The sequence below is a fragment of the Macaca nemestrina genome, chromosome 18 (genome assembly GCF_043159975.1).
Source record: "Macaca nemestrina isolate mMacNem1 chromosome 18, mMacNem.hap1, whole genome shotgun sequence".
Classification (NCBI taxonomy): Eukaryota; Metazoa; Chordata; class Mammalia; order Primates; family Cercopithecidae; genus Macaca; species Macaca nemestrina.
In genome coordinates, this window is record NC_092142.1 from 86,895,854 (window position 1) to 86,914,375 (window position 18,522).

At 51.1% G+C, this 18,522-nt stretch overlaps 1 protein-coding gene across 21 annotated transcripts in view; it reads left to right on the plus strand.

The window, feature by feature from the left end:
* Positions 1 to 282: 282 nt before the first annotated feature.
* The window catches only part of BAN (BTG3 associated nuclear protein), a 127,193-nt gene continuing 108,953 nt past the window's right edge, over positions 283 to 18,522 (plus strand). For 5 of the 21 annotated variants that reach the window (XM_071085090.1, XM_071085075.1, XM_071085091.1 and 2 more), the window contains exons 1-2: positions 321 to 409; positions 1,097 to 1,189. In XM_071085090.1, the coding sequence (XP_070941191.1) occupies positions 1,169 to 1,189 (21 nt within the window). In that variant the 5' untranslated portion in view covers positions 321 to 409; positions 1,097 to 1,168. The other 16 variants (XM_024795055.2, XM_024795049.2, XM_071085077.1 and 13 more) reach the window with 13 other exon arrangements.

An 18,522-nucleotide genomic window follows, 5' to 3' on the forward strand; every position in this document is an offset into this window, starting at 1 on the left:
GTGTAGTCGTTGAGGGAGCTAATGCCTATTCATTCCGTCTCAAAGAAGATGCAAATTCCTCACACCGTCCACTGAGGTGATTTTTCTCAGGCAGGCCACGTGCGTGGGCGAAAAACGGGGGGAAAAAACCCTGGGAAGCCGGTACCATCGCGGAAGAAGGCCGCCTGCGCATGCTCACCAGGAGGCCGAGCGGGAAAAGCGCGCGCAGTTGGCCTCGCTGCCCGCAAGGGGCCTCGCCCCAGCCCCGCCCCCGGCCCCGCGCGCCCGGTGAGCCTGCGCAGAGGGCGGGGGCAGAGCGTCGCGGGGAGGGGCTCGCGGCGCCTGCGCAGAGCGGCGGCTTCTCTCGCGAGGACGGACGCCATTATCGCATCTCCCCGACAAACACCACGAGAATTCCGCAGCCCACACGGTAATTGCAGCTCCCGCAGCCGGTCGCGCCTCCGCCTCCCCCTTCCCGCGGGGCGAGAGCGAGAGCGAGATCTCCCTCCTCCCTCCTCCTCCCGCCCGCCGGGCCGCCCGCGCCGCAGCCCCGCCGCCTCCAACCGCCCGGGCCGGGCGAGCGCCCCCCAGGCCCCGCTCCCCGTCCCCGGCCGCGCCCCGGAAGAGGGGCTCCCGCTTCCTCGCTTCCGCACCCCCGGCCCCGCCGCGCCCCGGCGTCCGTTGAGCCGCGGCTGCCGCAGCCCGGCCCGGGGGCCTCGCGCTCCCGACCTCTGCCCCGGGCCTAGCCCCGCGGGAAGGACCCGGGGCCACGGCGGGGAGACTGGAAGGGCCTAGAACCGCGCCCGGGCTCCTCTGGGGACCGAGTCTCCCAAGGGGTCGCTCCTGCTAGCCAGCCGGGAGCGACAGGCACCGTTTTTGTGCCTCCTCCGTGGCTGTGGACTGGAGCCCCATAGCCCGGGACTCGCACATGCAAGTCTCTGGCGAGGCAGCAGAAGGGACGATCCCGGGGCGACCGCCGACCCCGGCGAGGACCCCAGCCCGTCCCCCTCGGGGCCCCGATGAACGAGGACTTCGGGGTGCCCCCTCCCCAGCACGTTTGTGCGATGTCTGTGATCTAGTCCTTAAGAAAGGTGGCCGTTTTTTTTTTTCCCCCTAGGATGCAGAAAGTAGATGACATTCCATCCACACTGTGTGAGCAAATTGGAGAGAGTACCTTGATAGAGGACTGATGTTTTTCACTGATGAGATGGTAGGGGTTGCCTTGCTATTGGAGAAATACATCATCCCTGAAGAACTGTGAGCAAGTGGAGCGAGTGTGGGCTTTGAAGGGTAGCGAGCTTGCACCCTGACCGGGGAGGGCGCGGGTCACGCAGTTGTTGATGTGGAACAGGTAATTGCCCTGTTTGGAGTTGCCTGTTCTGCCCAGGAACGTACTCCAGGGCCTGATGGCGATGGCAGAACTATAGTAAATAATAAGAGGAGGCAGTCGTAGGGGCCACTTTTAGCTGGAAGTTCTTGGGGGACAGAAAAATAACTTGGAGTAGTGAGTGGTTCTGAGTAAGCTCAGGAAACAGCAAAGAAAAACTGGATCTGGTCATTTAACACGCAGCTCGCAAATATCCAGTGCTAGAAAAAAACACCAAAACGCGGTAACATTCTGTGTGTAGGTCCACTTCCCGTGTCTGGCAATTAAAATAAGAATATATTCTTGCGATGTTGGATTCTGTCATCATTGGCTTTAGTATTTTTATTTTTTGGAGATAGGGTTTCACTCTGTCCCCGGGGCTGGAATGCAGTGTGGTGATCTTGGCTCACTGCAGCCTCGGCCTCCCTGGCTCAAGTGATCCTCCCACCGCAGCCTCCCGAGTAGCTGGGACCACAGGCACCACCACCCCTGGCTTATTTTTGTATTTTAGAGGGGGTTTCGCTTGTTGCCCAGGCTGGGGCTTTAATCTTTTTTAAAAAGAGCATCCATTTGTGATCCACTCTGCTTGGGGGCAGCTCAACATCTCGGGTGCTTCACCATGACCCGGGAGGCAGAGGCTGCCCCCACTTTATAGATGAGGTGGCCAGGCCCGCAGACACTAAGGGACTTGCTCAGATGTACAGAGCCAGGGTTCAAATTCAGTCTATTTGAAGCCTATATATTTAGTATTTTAATTAATATAATGTGTACAATAGGAACATCAGTGAAAGACTTACAATGAAAAGCAGTGGTCCCCTGCCCCACCTCTCAGCCCCATTCTTCAAAGAGGTTTACATCTTGAGTGGTTTCTTTAGGTCATTCTTTATAGCTCTAAGTAAGCTGATCTTTTTCATTTTTTTCTTGAGATGGGATCCCCAGATGTTGGCCAGGCCGTACTTGAACTCCTGAGCTCAAGTGATCCTCAGCCTCCTTAGTAGCCGTTAATACAAGTGTGAGTGACTGCACCTAGTTCTAAGCTGCTACTTGGTTTTACACAGCCTTGACTTTCTGTTACGATGGGGTGATGGAGCCCTTCTGTCATATCCCACCTCTTCTATCCCCTGGACTGTGTGTGTCAGGCCTATGTAAATACTGTTCTCTTCACAAATTGAGTGTTTCCCTTCCTGTACAGCATGTTTTTTTTCTGTTAGTCATGGCTTTTCTCTTGGCACTTTCTGTTCCCATCGACTCCTTGCATTGTTTTAAATGATCTCAAGGATAGTGTCAGGTCCCCTTCCTCCTTCAGCCCCTAACCTTTTTCTCATCTGGATGGGTTATTCTTTAGCCTGCAGACGAGCCAACCTGATACTTCTTGCGGCTGGGTGCGTTCAGAAATGTTTTCATCTCGGCTTTGTTCATTTCCACAGGACGCTCTGGCAGGTGCTCTTCCTCTGTGGAGACCCTTCTCCCTCCCTGAACGCTCTTGGATCCTCTCTTTGGTGTTAATGACATTTTACCGTGTGCTGAGGTGTGTGGATTCCTACTCCGGGGACTGTTTGACTCTGGTGCCTTGTCCTTCAGCTCTGGGGAGTTGCCTTGTTCTGTCTGAGAAGTTCTTCCTCTCCAGCTCTGCTCTTCTGTCTTAGGAGTTCCTGTTTGTGATGGACGTTCTAGATGGACCCCTGGAGTTGCATCTTTATCCTTCCTTCTGTGTCTTGTTTATTCTCATTTCTGGGAGAGGGCTTTCATATGTCTTCACAATCAAATTTTTAATTTCCAAGCATGTATTTGTCTTGTTCCTTTTTCACAGTAGCTTATTGTTTTACAAATGCCTCATCTCCATGACTCTAGGGAAACTAATAAGGATTCTTTCCAGTTCCTCTTTGTTCTGATTTCTTGTTTCCACTAATGTCACTTAAAAAAGAGTGTTGGCTTTTTGCTCTGTATGGCAAGTCCTCCTCAAATACTGATATTTACTGTTGTCTGAGGCAGGAGGAGGTTGGCGGAGAGCCCCGGGTCTATGGGGTGCTTTTGAAAGAGTCCAGTTTTCCCTCGGGTGATTGGGAGCCTGTACTGTGGGACCTGGAGCGCCAACTTGCAGATACTTTCTCTGGGCTGCTCCGCTTCTTTGGGAGCCCCTTTGCTGGCCGTGGGGGAGTTCGCTCTCCTGTGCGGGACCGACTTGGCAGGTGCAGGTTTGGCCTGTCCGCAGGGCTCTGTGAGGCCTGGAGCGCCACGCCTGTGCCCCCGGTGCTTTCCCTTTACCCTGATTGGGTTCTCTGCATCTGTCAGGAGTGTGTTCTTTCTTGTGGGTTTATAACACTCTATTAAAGATGATGTTAATGGGGTGGGAGGAGGTCACCTGTGTGGCCAGTCACTCCCCTTGAGCAGCGGTTTGAAAGCCCGTTCTATTCACCCCGCCTTCCCGCTGCCTCGTGGCCTTGGTAATTGCCCACAGTCGATGGGATGAGGTGCCAAGCCACTGTTCCACAGCCGCCTGCGAATTGCGGCGTGGGCTGGTGGCTCTGGCCCTGTGGCCTTGGAGGGCTGCCAGCGTAGCTGGGCAAGGCCTGGCAGACCCGTGTGGTAGCAGAGACCCTGACTTTGGCTCCTCGCTGGGTCAGTGTGCCAAGCGGGTGGTCTGCCCTGCTGGTTTCCAGGAGGGCCTGCGGTGAAGCAGTGGCGAGCGTACTGGGAGCATGATCTTGCTGCCTGGTAGCTGACTGTCACTGGGAAGTTGTGAGTAGTGAGGTGGGCTCTGTCTTCTGTCTGCCAGAGCCTTGCTAGCAGAGCGGTCCAGGGGCCGGCAGCATCCATGAGTCACTTGGGTATTGGTGAGAAACACAGACTTTTCAGACCCCCCCCAGGTTCTCATGCAGAATCAGACTGCAGCTTGGTTAGCTTTTAATTTTCAGGTAGTTGTTGACTTTACAGAAAAGATGGAAAAAATATTTCACTGAGCTTCCCTGTTCTCTTCATCCGCTTCCCCTCATGTTGACATCTTATGGAACCAGGCATCCATATAAATACCAGAAAGTTCACAGCATTATTGCCTAAATGACAGACCTTATTCGAACTTCGGTTTTGCACCAGTGTCCTCTTGCTGTTTTGGGATCCCCTCTAGGACCCCACACTTAATGTCCTCCTGTCTGTGATATTTACATAGTCACAAAGTATCTCCCCCAGGATGTACATCACAAAGGGAGAAATAAAATTGTAGCCTCTTGGTGGAAAAACCCAGCAGATATTGCGTGAAGCAAGTGATCAGGGTAACACCATCAGTCATAAGATGTTGACACCAAGGACCCAGTGAGACACATCACTTCTCTGGCAGTGTTGCCAGAAATGCAGTCTCATCATGAGAAAATGCTGCACCCAACCCGGGGGATGCTCACCACAGTCCTTGCCAGTGCCTCTCAAAAGTGTCCGAGTCTTGAAAGACAGGGAGGCTTAGAATTTCTTGCAGGCAGGTGGCTCGATGATGTGCGCACCGTGGTCCACACGGAAGGGCTTCCCTCAGCCTTGAGGGAGGTGAAGGAGTAGGGGCTTGGGGGCTCCAGGCACAGGTGCTGGGCGGGGGGCCTCAGTGGTCTTGTAGCTCCCCTGTCACGCTTGTTAGCCTTTGGGTTCCTCGTTGTCTTCATTGATACTGTACAAATCCCAAAAACTCCAGTTATACGATTGATTTACATGACATGGCGTCGCAAGGCTGACTTGAAAATGTCCGTGTAACTCACAGCACCAGTTTAGCCACTGAAATCTAGAGAAACTAAACATTTCCTCATTTGGAAGGAAAGACTTCTGGGGGAAAGTAAATTCAAGGGTCTCAATGAGAATGTCTGAGATGAAAGCTTTAGAAAGCCCTCCCTGTGCCTGAGGTAGATAAACATCTGTGTTTTCTCTTCACACGGGTGATGGCGGTGAAAGGATGACATCATTTGGCTTGGTCAGCAGAAGTGCTCTGAACCATCCGGAACTTTGGGGGCTGTGGGAAGGAGTTTCAGGAAGTTGAAAACATTATTGGGTGGAATTGCACTGTTGCAGTTTGCTGTGAAAAAGCTACGCTTGTTTTGTTCGTCAGCTGCTCCTGGGGCCCTTCAGCCCCGGCAGGAGAAGAATGAGGCCAGCGATTGGTACACGGCCTTCCCAGCCGCAGAGCTGCCTGCTTTGGTTGTAATCGTAGGCAAGCTCAGGTTTCTGCATCTGCATGTCCCGGTGGGCTCGCCTGGGACTCCCCTTTGTCTGTTGTACAAGACTCTACTCTGCCCGCCCTTTTGGAAGACAGGATGCCTCCATCCTCAAGGAGTAGAGAAACACTCTCCCCCTCCTCCATCCTGACCCCCATGCAGGGGGTGAAGTGTGTCCCGGAAGCCCCCTCTCCGGGGTGCCATAAGTCTCAGAGAGGAGCACCCCGGGGCCTCCGTGACAGGAGCCCGTGAGTGTCTTTGGTTAAAATGTGCAGGAAGTGTTAACTCCTAAGCTGCCAGCAGATGGTGGGCCGAGATGCTGTGAGGTCACAGGAACTTGATTCCTGTTGTGAAAGAGCCGCTCTGCCCCTTTCGCGACTACACTCGGTCAAGAACCGTCCAATTTGATGAAACGTTTTGGATCGTCACCGTCCATGGTGGCTGCTCCCACGTGAGGTGTCTCTCTGCGGAGGGGGTCAGCGGTGGTGGAGGATGCCGCAGTGCTCCAGTCGGAACCCACAGGTTACCAGCTTACAGCGTGGGAGCTGTGGAAGGATACAGGGAGAGGAGGCTGCAGTGAAACACCTGGGAAGGCTGGGCAGAATGGAGCGGGGGCGGATATTGGCCATGGTCACCTCCCCTCTGCTCGTCTGTGTCCACGTTCTGTCGTCGTCGAGACCAGATCCTGTGTGGACCGGGTGGGCCGGTGTGGAGTCCTGTCAGGCGACCTGGGGCGGTTTTGAGCCAAGCCCACGGAGGCCCGCAGCAGGGCCCTGTGCTGACAAACCTTTCGCTAATAACCAGTTGCCTTCTGTGTCTGAGAGAAGGCCGTTGTGGCCTGTAGTGATTTTCCTTTTCCCTCGAGATGAAAAGTCATCAACTATCTGGAAGCAAAACTTAATCTTCCTGAAAGTAGAAACGTGTTTGCATGGAGCCGGGAGGGAGAACTTGGTGCATGCTTGGCATTTCCTTGCTGATGTGAATGCACTTCTCGTAAATGTGGCAGAACGCCTTCACCGTTCACCAGAAGACGCAGCAGGGGGAATTGGGCCACGGTCCCTACTGTCATCATGGCACGCTGCAAGCTCCGTGGGTGGTGGTGGCCAGGGTGCGGACAACCACTGCCAATGCGTATCCTCATGTGAGCTCAGCTCTTGTGTCGGTGGGAGCTGGGGTTGGGTCCCTGAGCAGAGTATCGCCACCGCCAGCCTGCATTTTGTGCTGGAATGCTTCCCTAAGATTCAAAAAGTTCACACCCTACGTGTTTTTAGACTGAATCTGACACAGAAGGCTGGGTGCCCTGTTTCCCAGCTAACAGTTGTTGTGGCTGTCAGTGGGCAAACACAGTTTGCAATAATTGGCCTGTTTTATAATTTCTGGTTCTCTTTGTAGTGTAGGTCATGTTAGGGGGTGGTCCTTGGTCACTTGTGCCACGTGCCCTCATGTTCTTGAACTCTGAGTCCCTAGAAACTGGCACTGGTCTTATTTGAGTGCCTTATTTTTCAAACTTTGGATCTGAACCCAAATCAATTGAATGGGCCATGGCCAGCATTAAGAATACTGGATAAAAAGGAGCGTGTCTTGGATAAAAAGGAGCGTGACTCGGAGTGGCTAAGGGGTAGGTATCGACTCAGGACACTTGCAGTGATGAGTGTATGAACTTATCGTAGCCCCGGTCGAGAGCGTGGAAACCACTCTTGTGATGTGGGTCTACTAGCGGATGGTTACGCACAGCATTTGACTGAATTTGGGTAACTCTGGATGTAGTGTATAAAGTATTTTTTAAAAGACCATTCACTGGGCCAGGCATGGTGGCTTATGCCTGTAATCCCAGTGCTTTGGAAGGCGGAAGCTGGAGGATCACTTGAGCCCAGGAATTGGAGGCTGCAGGGCTGCAGTGAGCCATGATTGTGCCACTGCACTCCCGCCTGGGTAGCAGAGTGAGACCCTGTCTCAAGAAAAAACAAACAAAAGCTATTCCCCTTAAGCCACTGGCTTAGGGCTGGCTGTAATTGAACATGTGGCCTCTCATCCAAGTTCATTTTAATCTGTGGTAATCAGACTAATAACCTCGCAGTAGAAAACCCACCAGTGAGCTCAGCGGCACAAACTCACAGCCCAGCAACGTTTGCAGAGGGGAAGGCCCAGAATGCTTGGAGGCTTCAGGATCCATCCTTCGCAGAGAGAATTCTCATGGGGGAGGGAGGGGAGCATCCTCAGCATGATGTTCGCACGTACGCCGGGGACTGGGTGGTGACACCATGCATGCCCACGAGGATGGGGATCTTTGTGGAGTTCACCGATGGATCCCAAAGGCCCAGAACGGGACGGCACGCTTTTCTGCGAGGGGTCAGAGTATGTTTCTGGCCGTGTGGGGCGTGGGATGTCTCGTGCTGCTGTGAAGCCGCTCACTCTGCTGTCGTGCTGAAAAGCAGGCACCTTATTTGTGGACACTGACATTTGAGTTTTATGTAATTTTCTCATCATGAAATGTTGTTCTTTTGTTACTTTTCTGTTTTAAAATGTAAAACCCATTCCTGGCTCACAGGCTGCATAGAAGCAGGTGGAGAGCTGGGCTGGGTTGTGGGCCGTTGCGTGCCACCCCCTGACCTAGAGTGTGTTTGCCCTGGGAAGGAATAGGACGAGGTTGTGTAGCGAGACAGTGGCTGAATGGGGAGAGGCCTGGGCCCTGCACAGAGGAGCTGAGGCGTGAGGCTGCCTGCGAGGGAGGTGGCTGACCAGGCTTGGTACTAGCAGGCTCTCTGGGGAGGAGGCCCTGTGGGGGAACAGCGCTGGCCTCAGCCGCAGGAGGGCTTGGCAGCCATGGTCTTCCTGCTGCAGCCCGTTTGGTTTCGGGAGGGATGCACAGAGCATTGGGGGACAAAGAGACGGCCAGATCAGAGTGTGTGTGGCAGAGGGGCGATGCCTCCCTTCAGAGCCATGGGCGCCAGCGTACTTGGTGAGAGGCCAGGTCCCAGGTAAGGGGGTGGGCCGAGGGCGAGTCAGGGAGGGAGAAGCCTCGGGATGTGGAAGGGCGAGACGGAGCAGGGTGATGAGGGCGGGGCCACAGAGAGGTGCCCTGGTGGGACTTCTGGTAGTATTCTTGGGGAGAAAGATAACGGAAGTGAGGAGGGTTCAGCTGTGGAAGTGCTGGGTGACTGATCCGAGTGACCATGGCCTAGACGGGGTTTAAACCCTGGACTGAAGAAAGTGCCGGTGAGAGGTCAAGGCAGGAGATGAAGACCTGGGGGTGACAGGTGTCCCTGGCACTTCCTACCCCCGCCCTGGGCGATGGTCCCCAGGGGCACCTTCACTGGGGGCTGGCCCTCATGCACACCAGCCAAAACCCCTGCCCACCTTCTGGGGGCTTCTGGAGCAGAGCAGAGGCCCCGCGGACCATGAGGATGGCTGCAAGGAGGGGACGTGTGAAACACTTGCCGGGTGCAGGTGCCCACGCAGCCAGGAGCTTGCCTGTAGGGCCCGTGTCTGACTCCTGGGAGATGGATTTCAGTCTGACGGTGGATCTGGATCTAGACGGCTTGCTTGGGATTCAGCAGCCAGTGGGAAGAGACCGCACTTGAGGATGGGCTTAGGTGAGGGTTTGGAACGTGCTTGAAGAGTTTGGCAGGCAAGGATTTGGTCGTAGCAGGTGGATCACATTGTGTATTGGGAGGGTTTTGCTATTTTTATCCTAAAGACATACTTGTTTGCAAACCTTTATTTTGGAACAGTTTGAGATGTGTACGTATGTGGCAGAGAGAGCGTAGGGAGTAGCCCAGTTTCTCCTGCTGTTGACAAGACGCCTGACCGCAGTTCCGGCACAGCGTTGGGCATGCCCGGCCGACTCAGCAGGTGAGCTGTGTCACGAAATCAGTGATTCTGCTCTGATAAAACGGAAAGTCCACGGAGAGCACTTTCGTTGTATTTTGAAGTTGGTGATTGTTGAGGGATTGAGTTGCTAGTTGAACTAGCTGCTTTTTTCATGCAACACTGTAAAAGAATAATTGACGATTTATTGACATCTCTCACTAAATGAATAAAGTTAGCCTGTCACCTCAAAGAAGTCAACTAACAGTGTTTGTTGCCAGTGGTAAAGTTTGAGCTGTCAGGTAAAGTTGGAATTTTGGGAAGTTTGTCTCTGCCACCGTGAGCCCGAGAGCGCCCAGTAAAGAGGATGCCAGTGCTAGTGCTGATGAACTGTATGCTTTGGATATTAGAGACTGAACATGCGCAAGAGCTGCCTAATTCGGTGAACCAGCATTTTCCAGACGATTGATGCAGGATCATGCCTGGGTAAAAGATCGTTTACAGTACAAGTCAAGCCAATGGATTTTAAAGCCATAAAGTGCAGAAGCTCATGGATACAGTTCAGATTCCACATTGCAAACAGCCTTTAAGGAAAAATAAAACACACTTGTTGCATTTTGGTGTGTTGTTAAAGAAAAATCTCCACAATTATCTGAAGAGGCTCTTAAAATACTTTTTCCTTGTCTAACTGCATCTCCTTGTGAGGCTGCATTTTATTTTTTTTGTACTTTTTGTAGAGACAGGGTTTTGCCATGTTGCCCAGGTTGTTCTCGAATTCCTGGACTCACAGAATCTGCCCCCCAGGCCTCCCAAAGTGCTGGGATTACAGGCATGAGCCACTTTGCCTGGCGAGGCTGCATTTTTGTCATATGCGTCGACCAAAACAACGTATCACAGCAGACCACAAGTGGAAGCAGATCTAGTTGTTTTCAATTAAGCCGGGCATTAGAGATTTGTAAAAATGTAAAACAATGTCCGTCTTCTCACTGAGGTTTTGTTGTTGTTCTTTGGAAGCTATAGTTATTTTTCATAAAACTTGTTTTGTATGTACTATGAATGTTGGTCCCCTTTCAAACTTGCGTTCAAAGTTGATCCCCAGTGTCACAGTATTAAGAGGTGGGTCTGTTAAGAGGTGATTGGGTCACAGGGGCTCAGCCCTCAGGAATGCGTTAGTGCATTTATAGACTAATGGGCTCTCCTGGTGGTGGGTTAGTGATCATGAGAGGGGTCTGTAATAAAAGCCAGTTTGGGTGTCTCTTGTATCCCCACCAGCAGGAAGGTACTCCCAGATGGGGCCCCTGGACCTTGGACTTCCCAGCCTCCTGAACTATAAGAAATACATTTCTTAGGCCGGGCACAGTGGCTCATGCCCGTAATCCCAGCAGTTTGGGAGGATGAGGCGGGTGTATTAGCTGAGGTCGGGAGTTCAAGACCAGCCTGACCAACATGGTGAAACCCTGTCTCTACTAAAAATAAAAAAAATTAATCTGGTGCAGTCACGTGCGCCTGTAATCCCAGCTACTCTGGAGGCTGAGGCGGGAGAATCACTTGAACCCGGGAGGTGGAGGTTGCAGTGAGCTGAGATCATGCCATTGCACTCCAGTCTGGGCTGCAGAGCGAGACTTTATCTCAAAAACAAAAAACAAAAAACATTTCTTTATGTAATAAATTACCAGTCTCAGATATTCAGTTATAGCAACAGAAAATGGACTAAGGCAGCTTGATACGTAATGTGTTGATTTGTATGATTTTTAAATGAATTAACAAATATTCAAACATTTTTTGTTCTAATTTCAAATATGGCAAATATTGATAGGTATAATTTATACAAGTACAAGCCCTTCGGGACCCTCAGTAGCTTTAGGATGGTGAAGGGGACCCTGAGGCCGGAAAGTCAGAACTACTGCCTTAGAGCCTACACGTTTCTTAAGATGTATCCCTAGAAATTATGCATGCTCAGGTGAAATTGTGCATGCTAATATGTTCAGGTTTGGAATTGGACCACTCACTCACAAATCTGAATTTTTCTCCCCTTTCCCCCGCAAGCACACGTTTGGAGGGCCGTCTTAAAGAAAAAGCCGTGTTGCCTGAATGATGCCAAGAATAAGTGGAAGCCGTCGGGAGACGTGTTCTTGCTTCTTTCTGATTTCCTGCTTATCTAGTATCTAATCGGTCATTTCCAGTCTTCTTTCCTGTTATTTCCCATCTCATTCTTGTACGTTCCACTTCAGACTGATTTAGGGCAAAAGAAGTAAGCTGAGACTTTTTCATATATCTCGGTTTAATAAAAATGGACTTCTTCGTGTCAGTTCATCCTGCCTTTCTCATTATTTCTTTGTTTCTAGACTTACATCCCAAGAGGATTTGACTAAATGGAATGATTAATTTCTTGGCAGTTTCCTCGTTTCTGGAGATTTAGCTTTTTACCAGGTACTGCTTAGTCTCGTCTTTAAATGGGAGTTCCTGTCCTAATTTTTATGGCTCTTCGGACTTGCCATTCCAACTCAGGTGGCCTGGGAGTCTCCACACGGAAGCCATCCGAGGAGAAGGGCGGTAGGACGAGCTGGGGACGGGCTGGGAACTTGGTGGCTGTGGTCCCTCCTGTCACTTGACTGTCTCAGGGGGCTTCTCTCCCTGTCGCAGGCACTGTGACTGCTTAGGATTGCACCTCACTCGTGCATGTTCATGGGCGTTCCCCACTCAGTTCCTGAGTGCAGTGCAGGCCAGGCCCTGTGCTAACTTTTTGCCAGCAGGGAATATACTCAGTTCATATTTTTGTCATCCATAAAGTGAGGTAGGTCCCTTTAAGACATGTAAGGAGTATCTATGGCTGTGGAATGCATCTTTTTAGACTGGCCGCTCTGCATGGATCTGATGACGGTAGGTACTGTGATTCACACCACGTCAGAGCCCCGCTCTGGGAGGTGACACATCTGGGCTATATTGTTCCACTTCCTGTGGAAATAACTGCGTCCAAGTTAGATGCAGCCTTAGGGCTTTTCTGAAGGCTTGATAGAAGAAACAGCTCTGTGAAGAACGTCTGCTCTAAAAGTACTGATGGGAACAAACCCGTTACGTTGTAAGACCCCCTAATGATGCCTGTGATTCGGCTTAGACAGCGGTGGCGGAGATCCTGGTGTTGAAGGAGGCCCCAGTGTTGAACACAGGGAGCCTTGCTTGACTTTCCTTGCCGCTGTTTTTCTGTGATACTGATAATCTATAGCAGTTTATTTTTTAACTTTTACTGTTAAAGCCAAGTTTTATGCCCAGTTACAGTGGGTTTCCTTTTATTCCTCTTCTGATGGCTTTGCGGTTTTGTTTTATGGGTGTCCAATATTTTTGAAATAGTAATAGCAAAATTCAATACCTTTGCAGCTGTGTGTTTCACCAAATGACCAGCTGCCGTTAGCCTTTGCTGACAGTGGGTGGGCACTGTTAGATGTGTCAGTCACACTGATTCCACGTTCATGAACTGAGCAGTTAGATTTGTCACTTAATTATAGCACAGCCCGTACTGAAATCAGGACATGGGCACAACACACTTTGAAAACCTTAATCCTTGGTTTTTAAATAGAATTTCTGACATTCATCATTGTGCACTGGGGAATGACGTCGGTGGTGTGTTCTCACTGGACTCATCACAGATGTATTCACTGGGTATGGCGCGGGCTGGGCCCAGTGCCCGGCCGTGAACACAACCATGCTGATTCCTGCCCTCGTGAAGCTCACCTTCTAGCAGGAGACACTAAGCAAGAGAAACCTTTCAGATGTGTAGTAAGTCAGACAGTAGAGCAGGAAAGGCTGTTGTGCACATCAGTGTTGCTGAGGTGTCCAGGAGGCGTGCAGGGGCGACCAGCGCCGTGGTAGGGCCCCGAGCTGGGTGTGTCCCTAAGAAGCACGGTTCGGAGGCCCAAATGCAGGGTCCGAACGTGGCGGGGAGGAGAGCCCGAGGGGCTGCAGAGGGCCCGTGAGATGGGAAACCCTTGGAGGGCTTGGAGCAGATAAGGGACATAGCCTGGCATGTGTTTTTATGTGATGCCTTGAGCGCTCTTTATTGTGATCACAGCAGAGGTGCAGATGACAGTGAGATGGCCGTGTGTGAGCCAGGTCTGAGGGGCTGGCCTGGGTCTAGGTTGGGAGTGCCGGGCTGGGAAGACGAGGCCGGATCAGGGTGAGGGAGAGGAGAACCCAGGAGGACTGAAGTTTTGGCCTGAGCATCTGGGAAGTGGGTGTTGCTTTAAATTGAGGTGGAAAGTGTGGGAGAAACAGGTTGATTTGAGGTGGGTGCCAGGAGGTCAGTTTGGACGTGTTAGAATGGAGACGACCCCCTAGGGGAGACGCCTAGTAGGTGGTATGCTGTGTGGCCTGGAGTTCACGTGCGAGGTCTGAGCTGTATGCGCCATTGGCATGGAGATGTATCTGAAGCCACAGGCTGATGAGCCGCTGGGTCAGTGCTGACTGAGCAGAGGTCCCAGGGCCGTGCCCTGGGTATCCTCAAGTTAGGAAGTGGATGTGGGACCAGCAGAGAGAGTAGAGGAGTGGGGGCCAGGCAGGGAGGACAGTGTGGGGAGGAGCTAGAATGAGCCGCTCAGGCCTTGTGGTGGGGAGAGTATGGGCAGCATTTGGGCTGGAGCAGTTTTTGGGGGAGTAACTGAGTGACAACCCGAAGCGGGGGATCTTGAGGGGATGTGAGCACCGAAAATGGAGACTGCAAGTACAGGTGGCGGGGCTTTTGAGGAATTTTATCTGAAAAGGAACAGAGAAATGGGGCTGCAGCTGGAGGGGCAGGAAGGAGGGCGGCAGGCAACATGGGGGAAGGGTGTGTGAGGGTGATGCTGAGGGACCAGGGGGAGGGGTGCTGACTGGGTGCGGGGCACATGCCCGAGGAGCGTTCTTGGGAACTGAGAGGGAGGAGAGCAGGATCACCCGCTGAGCCTGAGGCGCAGAGGGTCCAGGAGCAGGGAGAGTTGGCAGGGCTGGGCAGGGCTGGGCAAGCTGGGTGGGGCTCGTGGCATCAGGCACACCTGAGGTTGATTGGCTGTGGATTCTCTCCCTATCCCTGCCCGGATGTGTGGGTCCCGATCCCTTGGTGGCTGAGAGGTGGATTTAAGGCCGGGTTAAAGGTGGTTCTGTAAAGTTTATCAGGATTTGATGTCGTTGACCTTGTCTGTAGACACATCACTTTGTTTTAGAAACAGTTTCACAGGTAATAAATAAATAAGGCCTATGGAAAGCTCAGCAGTTCAGGAGGGTGGAGTGGACAGGAGAGTGAGGCTCGCGCGGTTGGAGCGTCCCTGCTCTGGGTAGCCTGAGGTTTGCTGTTCGTCATCCCCGACCGTCTTGTACGTGTTTGCACACATGGACAGATGACCACACGTGGTGGACACCATGTTTAGGAAGCAGAATTGGGATCATATCGTCTGCACTGCTGTGCAACTTTCCACTTGTGTGCCTTCCTGTCGCTGTCATATTCTGGAGGTCTTTCCATTTTGTTTCACGTGATTAAATCAGTCTCATCCATGTGAATGACTTTGTGGAGTCTGGCAGTCTGGGTGGGCCTGGATTCTTCACCACTCCTGTTCTACTGGACATTCACGGTGTTACTCTGGGCTGTAGGCCCTGCTTTTCCATATGTGCCCTGAGTCCTGCACCTTTTGGTGGACTTGGTAGGGTTCTGAATAGTCGTCACAGTAAGAGGCTTACTTGAGCATTAGTCTCAGTCCAGCTGTTTTATTGTATTAAGACTGGACTATCCCCAGGACTTCTGAGAAATGGCAAATTTAATTTGCCAAAATAGCAACCACAGGCATTGCTGTGTTCCAGTTTTCTTGGGCTTGTTGCCCTAATTTTTTCTATTGAAATCTTTGCTGTTAGCAGAATTTTAAATGACTCTTGATCCTGACAACAGAGGCGTTCTGAGTAAACAACTTGAATAGTGTGTGGTGTCCTCATTTGGAAGAGGTTAGGATTCAGGATTTTATGGTGAATGCAGAGTATTTTCTGAAGCTACTTGCAGAGCTTTTAGAAACTAGGAAAAAGCTTGAATTGGACATTTAAAGCTATTTCCACCAACCCCTTAAGGGAGGCAGGAATTTAACCTGGACTCTGGGGACCCAGGGCCAAACGTTTGTGGAAGTGCCTCAGGGCATATCCTTGGGTTTAGTCTGGCTGCATGTGGTGGGCTCCAGAATAGCCTATTTTGAACCAGGTGGTTGGTTATTTTCCTTTGCTTTGAGGAAGTCCGAGGCAGACAGCCTGGGCCTGTGTGGCAGCTTCCTGGATGGGCGGGGCCTGGGCTCCTTCCTTCCAGGGCTTTGCTCCTCGGTGCCAGCTCCTGCTGTCTCTTTCCATGCCTGCACCAGTGGGAGGAGGAGCAAGGAAGAAGGGACAAGGCCAGAGGCCAGGGCCCCTGAAGGAGGTTTCCCCGGGGGCTTCCGTGTGCCACTTCCAGGCTTGTGTCACAGCCTGCTGTGGGACAGGCTGGCAAGGGAAGTCCGTGTCTGATGCCCCGCACACCTAGATGTCAAGGGCTCTTCCATGAGCTCTGGGGAGAGCAGTTACTGGCACCGGCAGCCAGGAGTCTCTGGGATTAGGGGAGCCTGTGAAACTTTGCAAAGTCTTGTCTGTCTGTACTTTTTCCTGGAAAAGGTTCTTTTATTTATTTTTTTTTGTATTTTAAGTAGAGATGGGGTTTCACTATGTTAGCCAGGCTGCTCTCCAATTCTGACCTCAGGTGATCCGCCCACCTCCTCCTCCCAAAGTGCTGGGATTACAGATGTGAGCCACTGCACTCGGCTGGCAAATAATAATATAATTGTACATTTTATTTTATTTTATTTTAATTTTATTGTTTTTTGGTTTTTGTTTTGGTGTTTTTGAGACGGATCTCGCTCTGTTGCTGAGGCTGGAGTGCAGGGGCACGATCTCGGCTCACTGCAACCTCTGCCTCCTGGGTTCAAGTGATTCTCCTGCCTTGGTCTCCTGAGTAGCTGGGATTACAGGAGTGCACCATCACACCCAGCTAATTTTTGTATTTTTAGTAGAGATGGGAGTTCACCATGTTGGTCAGGCTGGTCTTGAACTCTTGACCTCATGATCTGTCTGCCTCAGTCCCCCAAAGTGCTGGGATTACAGGTGTGAGCCACAGCGCCTGGCCTTTTTTTTTTTTTTTTTTTTTTTTTTGTATTTTTAGTAGAGATAGGTTCACCATGTTGGCCAGGCTAGTCTCGAACTCCGACCTCAGGTGATCTGCCTACCTTGGCCTCCCAGAGTGCTGGGATTACAGGCGTGAGTCACCGCACCTGGCCCGAAAAGGTTCTGTAGTGTTTTTGTTTTTTTTTTCTTTTTTTTTTTTAAGGTTCTGAAAGCAATCTGTGACCCCAAAATGTTTTAAATGCACCAATGCCAAGGTTGGTTGGGTGGTTTTTGACTGAGGACTACTGGTTTCATTAAGAAGTTTAGTTGGCAGGGTGCGGTGGCTCATCCCTATAATCCCAGCACTTTGGGAGGCCGAGGCGGGCGACTCACCTGAGGCTGGGAGTTCGAGACCAGCCTGATCAACGTGGTGAAACCCTGTCTCTACTAAAAATACAAAATTAGCCAGGCGTGGTGGCGTGTGCCTGTAGTCCCAGCTACTCAGGAGACTGAGGCAGGAGAATTGCTTGAACCCAGGAGGCGGAGGTTGCGGTGAGCCGAGATCTTGCCATTGCACTCCAGCCTGGGCAACAAGAATGAAACTCTGTCTCAAAAACAAAAAAAAGGTTTTATCCCTTTAATAATCTTTGCTTCTGGTTCTTAATTTGGAAAAAAGGCGGCTGTATTGGTGACATGTAGCTTTGATCTTCAAGCTGACTACCAGTGACTCTGAGCTGAAAGGTCCTCTTCAGAGGACACAGGTGTAGCGTCACCACGTAAATTTCACACTAGTTGCACCTGCCAGGGCACCTCAGTCAGGCCGTGTGGCTTCTGCTTCCCTGGAGCAGCTCCGAAGGCTGAGCACGACCCCAGTGTTGATTCTAGCACCAGTGTTTGAAGAACGTGAGCGTGCGTAGGTGGAGTTGGAATGGACCCTACCCCCACAGCTTAGATCTGCATATTTTCCTGTCCGATCCTTTTTTAGAAGTATACTTCTTTTTCTTTTTGAAAAGGTGATAAATGCACATGATAAAAATGGAAACATTATTAAAGGATGAAAAGTGAAAAATAATTTCCTTTTCACCCGTGTCCCAGGCTGTTGTCGGTCTTGTATATCTTAACCCAGAAATACTCTGTGCATATCTAACATACTTCGTAAAAATAAAGCATGTCGTCTGCACTGCCCTCGTCCACACTGCCCTGCCCCGTTGATATTCACGGGATCCTGCACCTTGGGAGCTGCTTCTCAGGGGCTCTTGTTGACTCCTGAAGATGTACGTGGTATATTCATCCTTAGCTGTGCAATGCTGACATCCATTCTTTTGCTGCTAAAAACAATGCCTTAAGTTGTTTTGTTATGGGTTTTTTTTTTTTTTTTTTGTATGTAGGTCTTTGCACGAATGTATGTGCTGGCTGAATGCTGTGTGGGGCATGACCAGGTTAAGGGCAGTGGCCATTTAGTGTTTTGATAGCTATTGCCCTTCAAAGAGGTTGTACCAATTTACACCCCCAGCAAAAGTGCAACAGCCATGTTTTCTGATATCTTCTGGCTAAGTGTATCATACTTTGTGATTTTTGCCAGTCTGATTGGTGAAAAATGGTGTCTTATTTAAATTTTTTTAAAAAAATTACACTCGGCCGGGCGCGGTGGCTCAAGCCTGTAATCCCAGCACTTTGGGAGGCCGAGATGGGCGGATCACAAGGTCAGGAGATCGAGACCATCCTGGCTAACATGGTGAAACCCCATCTCTACTAAAAATACAAAAAACTAGCCGGGCGAGGTGGCGGGCGCCTGTAGTCCCAGCTACTCGGGAGGCTGAGGCAGGAGAATGGCGTAAACCCGGGAAGCGGAGCTTGCAGTGAGCTGAGATCCAGCCACTGCACTCCAGCCTGGGCGACAGAGCGAGACTCCGTCTCAAAAAAAAAAAAAAAAAAAAAAAAAAAAATATTACACAACAGATTGACTATCTTTTTTTTTCTTTTTTTTTTTGAGACGGAGTCTCACCCTGTCACCCAGTCTGGAGTGCAGTGGTATGATATCAACTCACT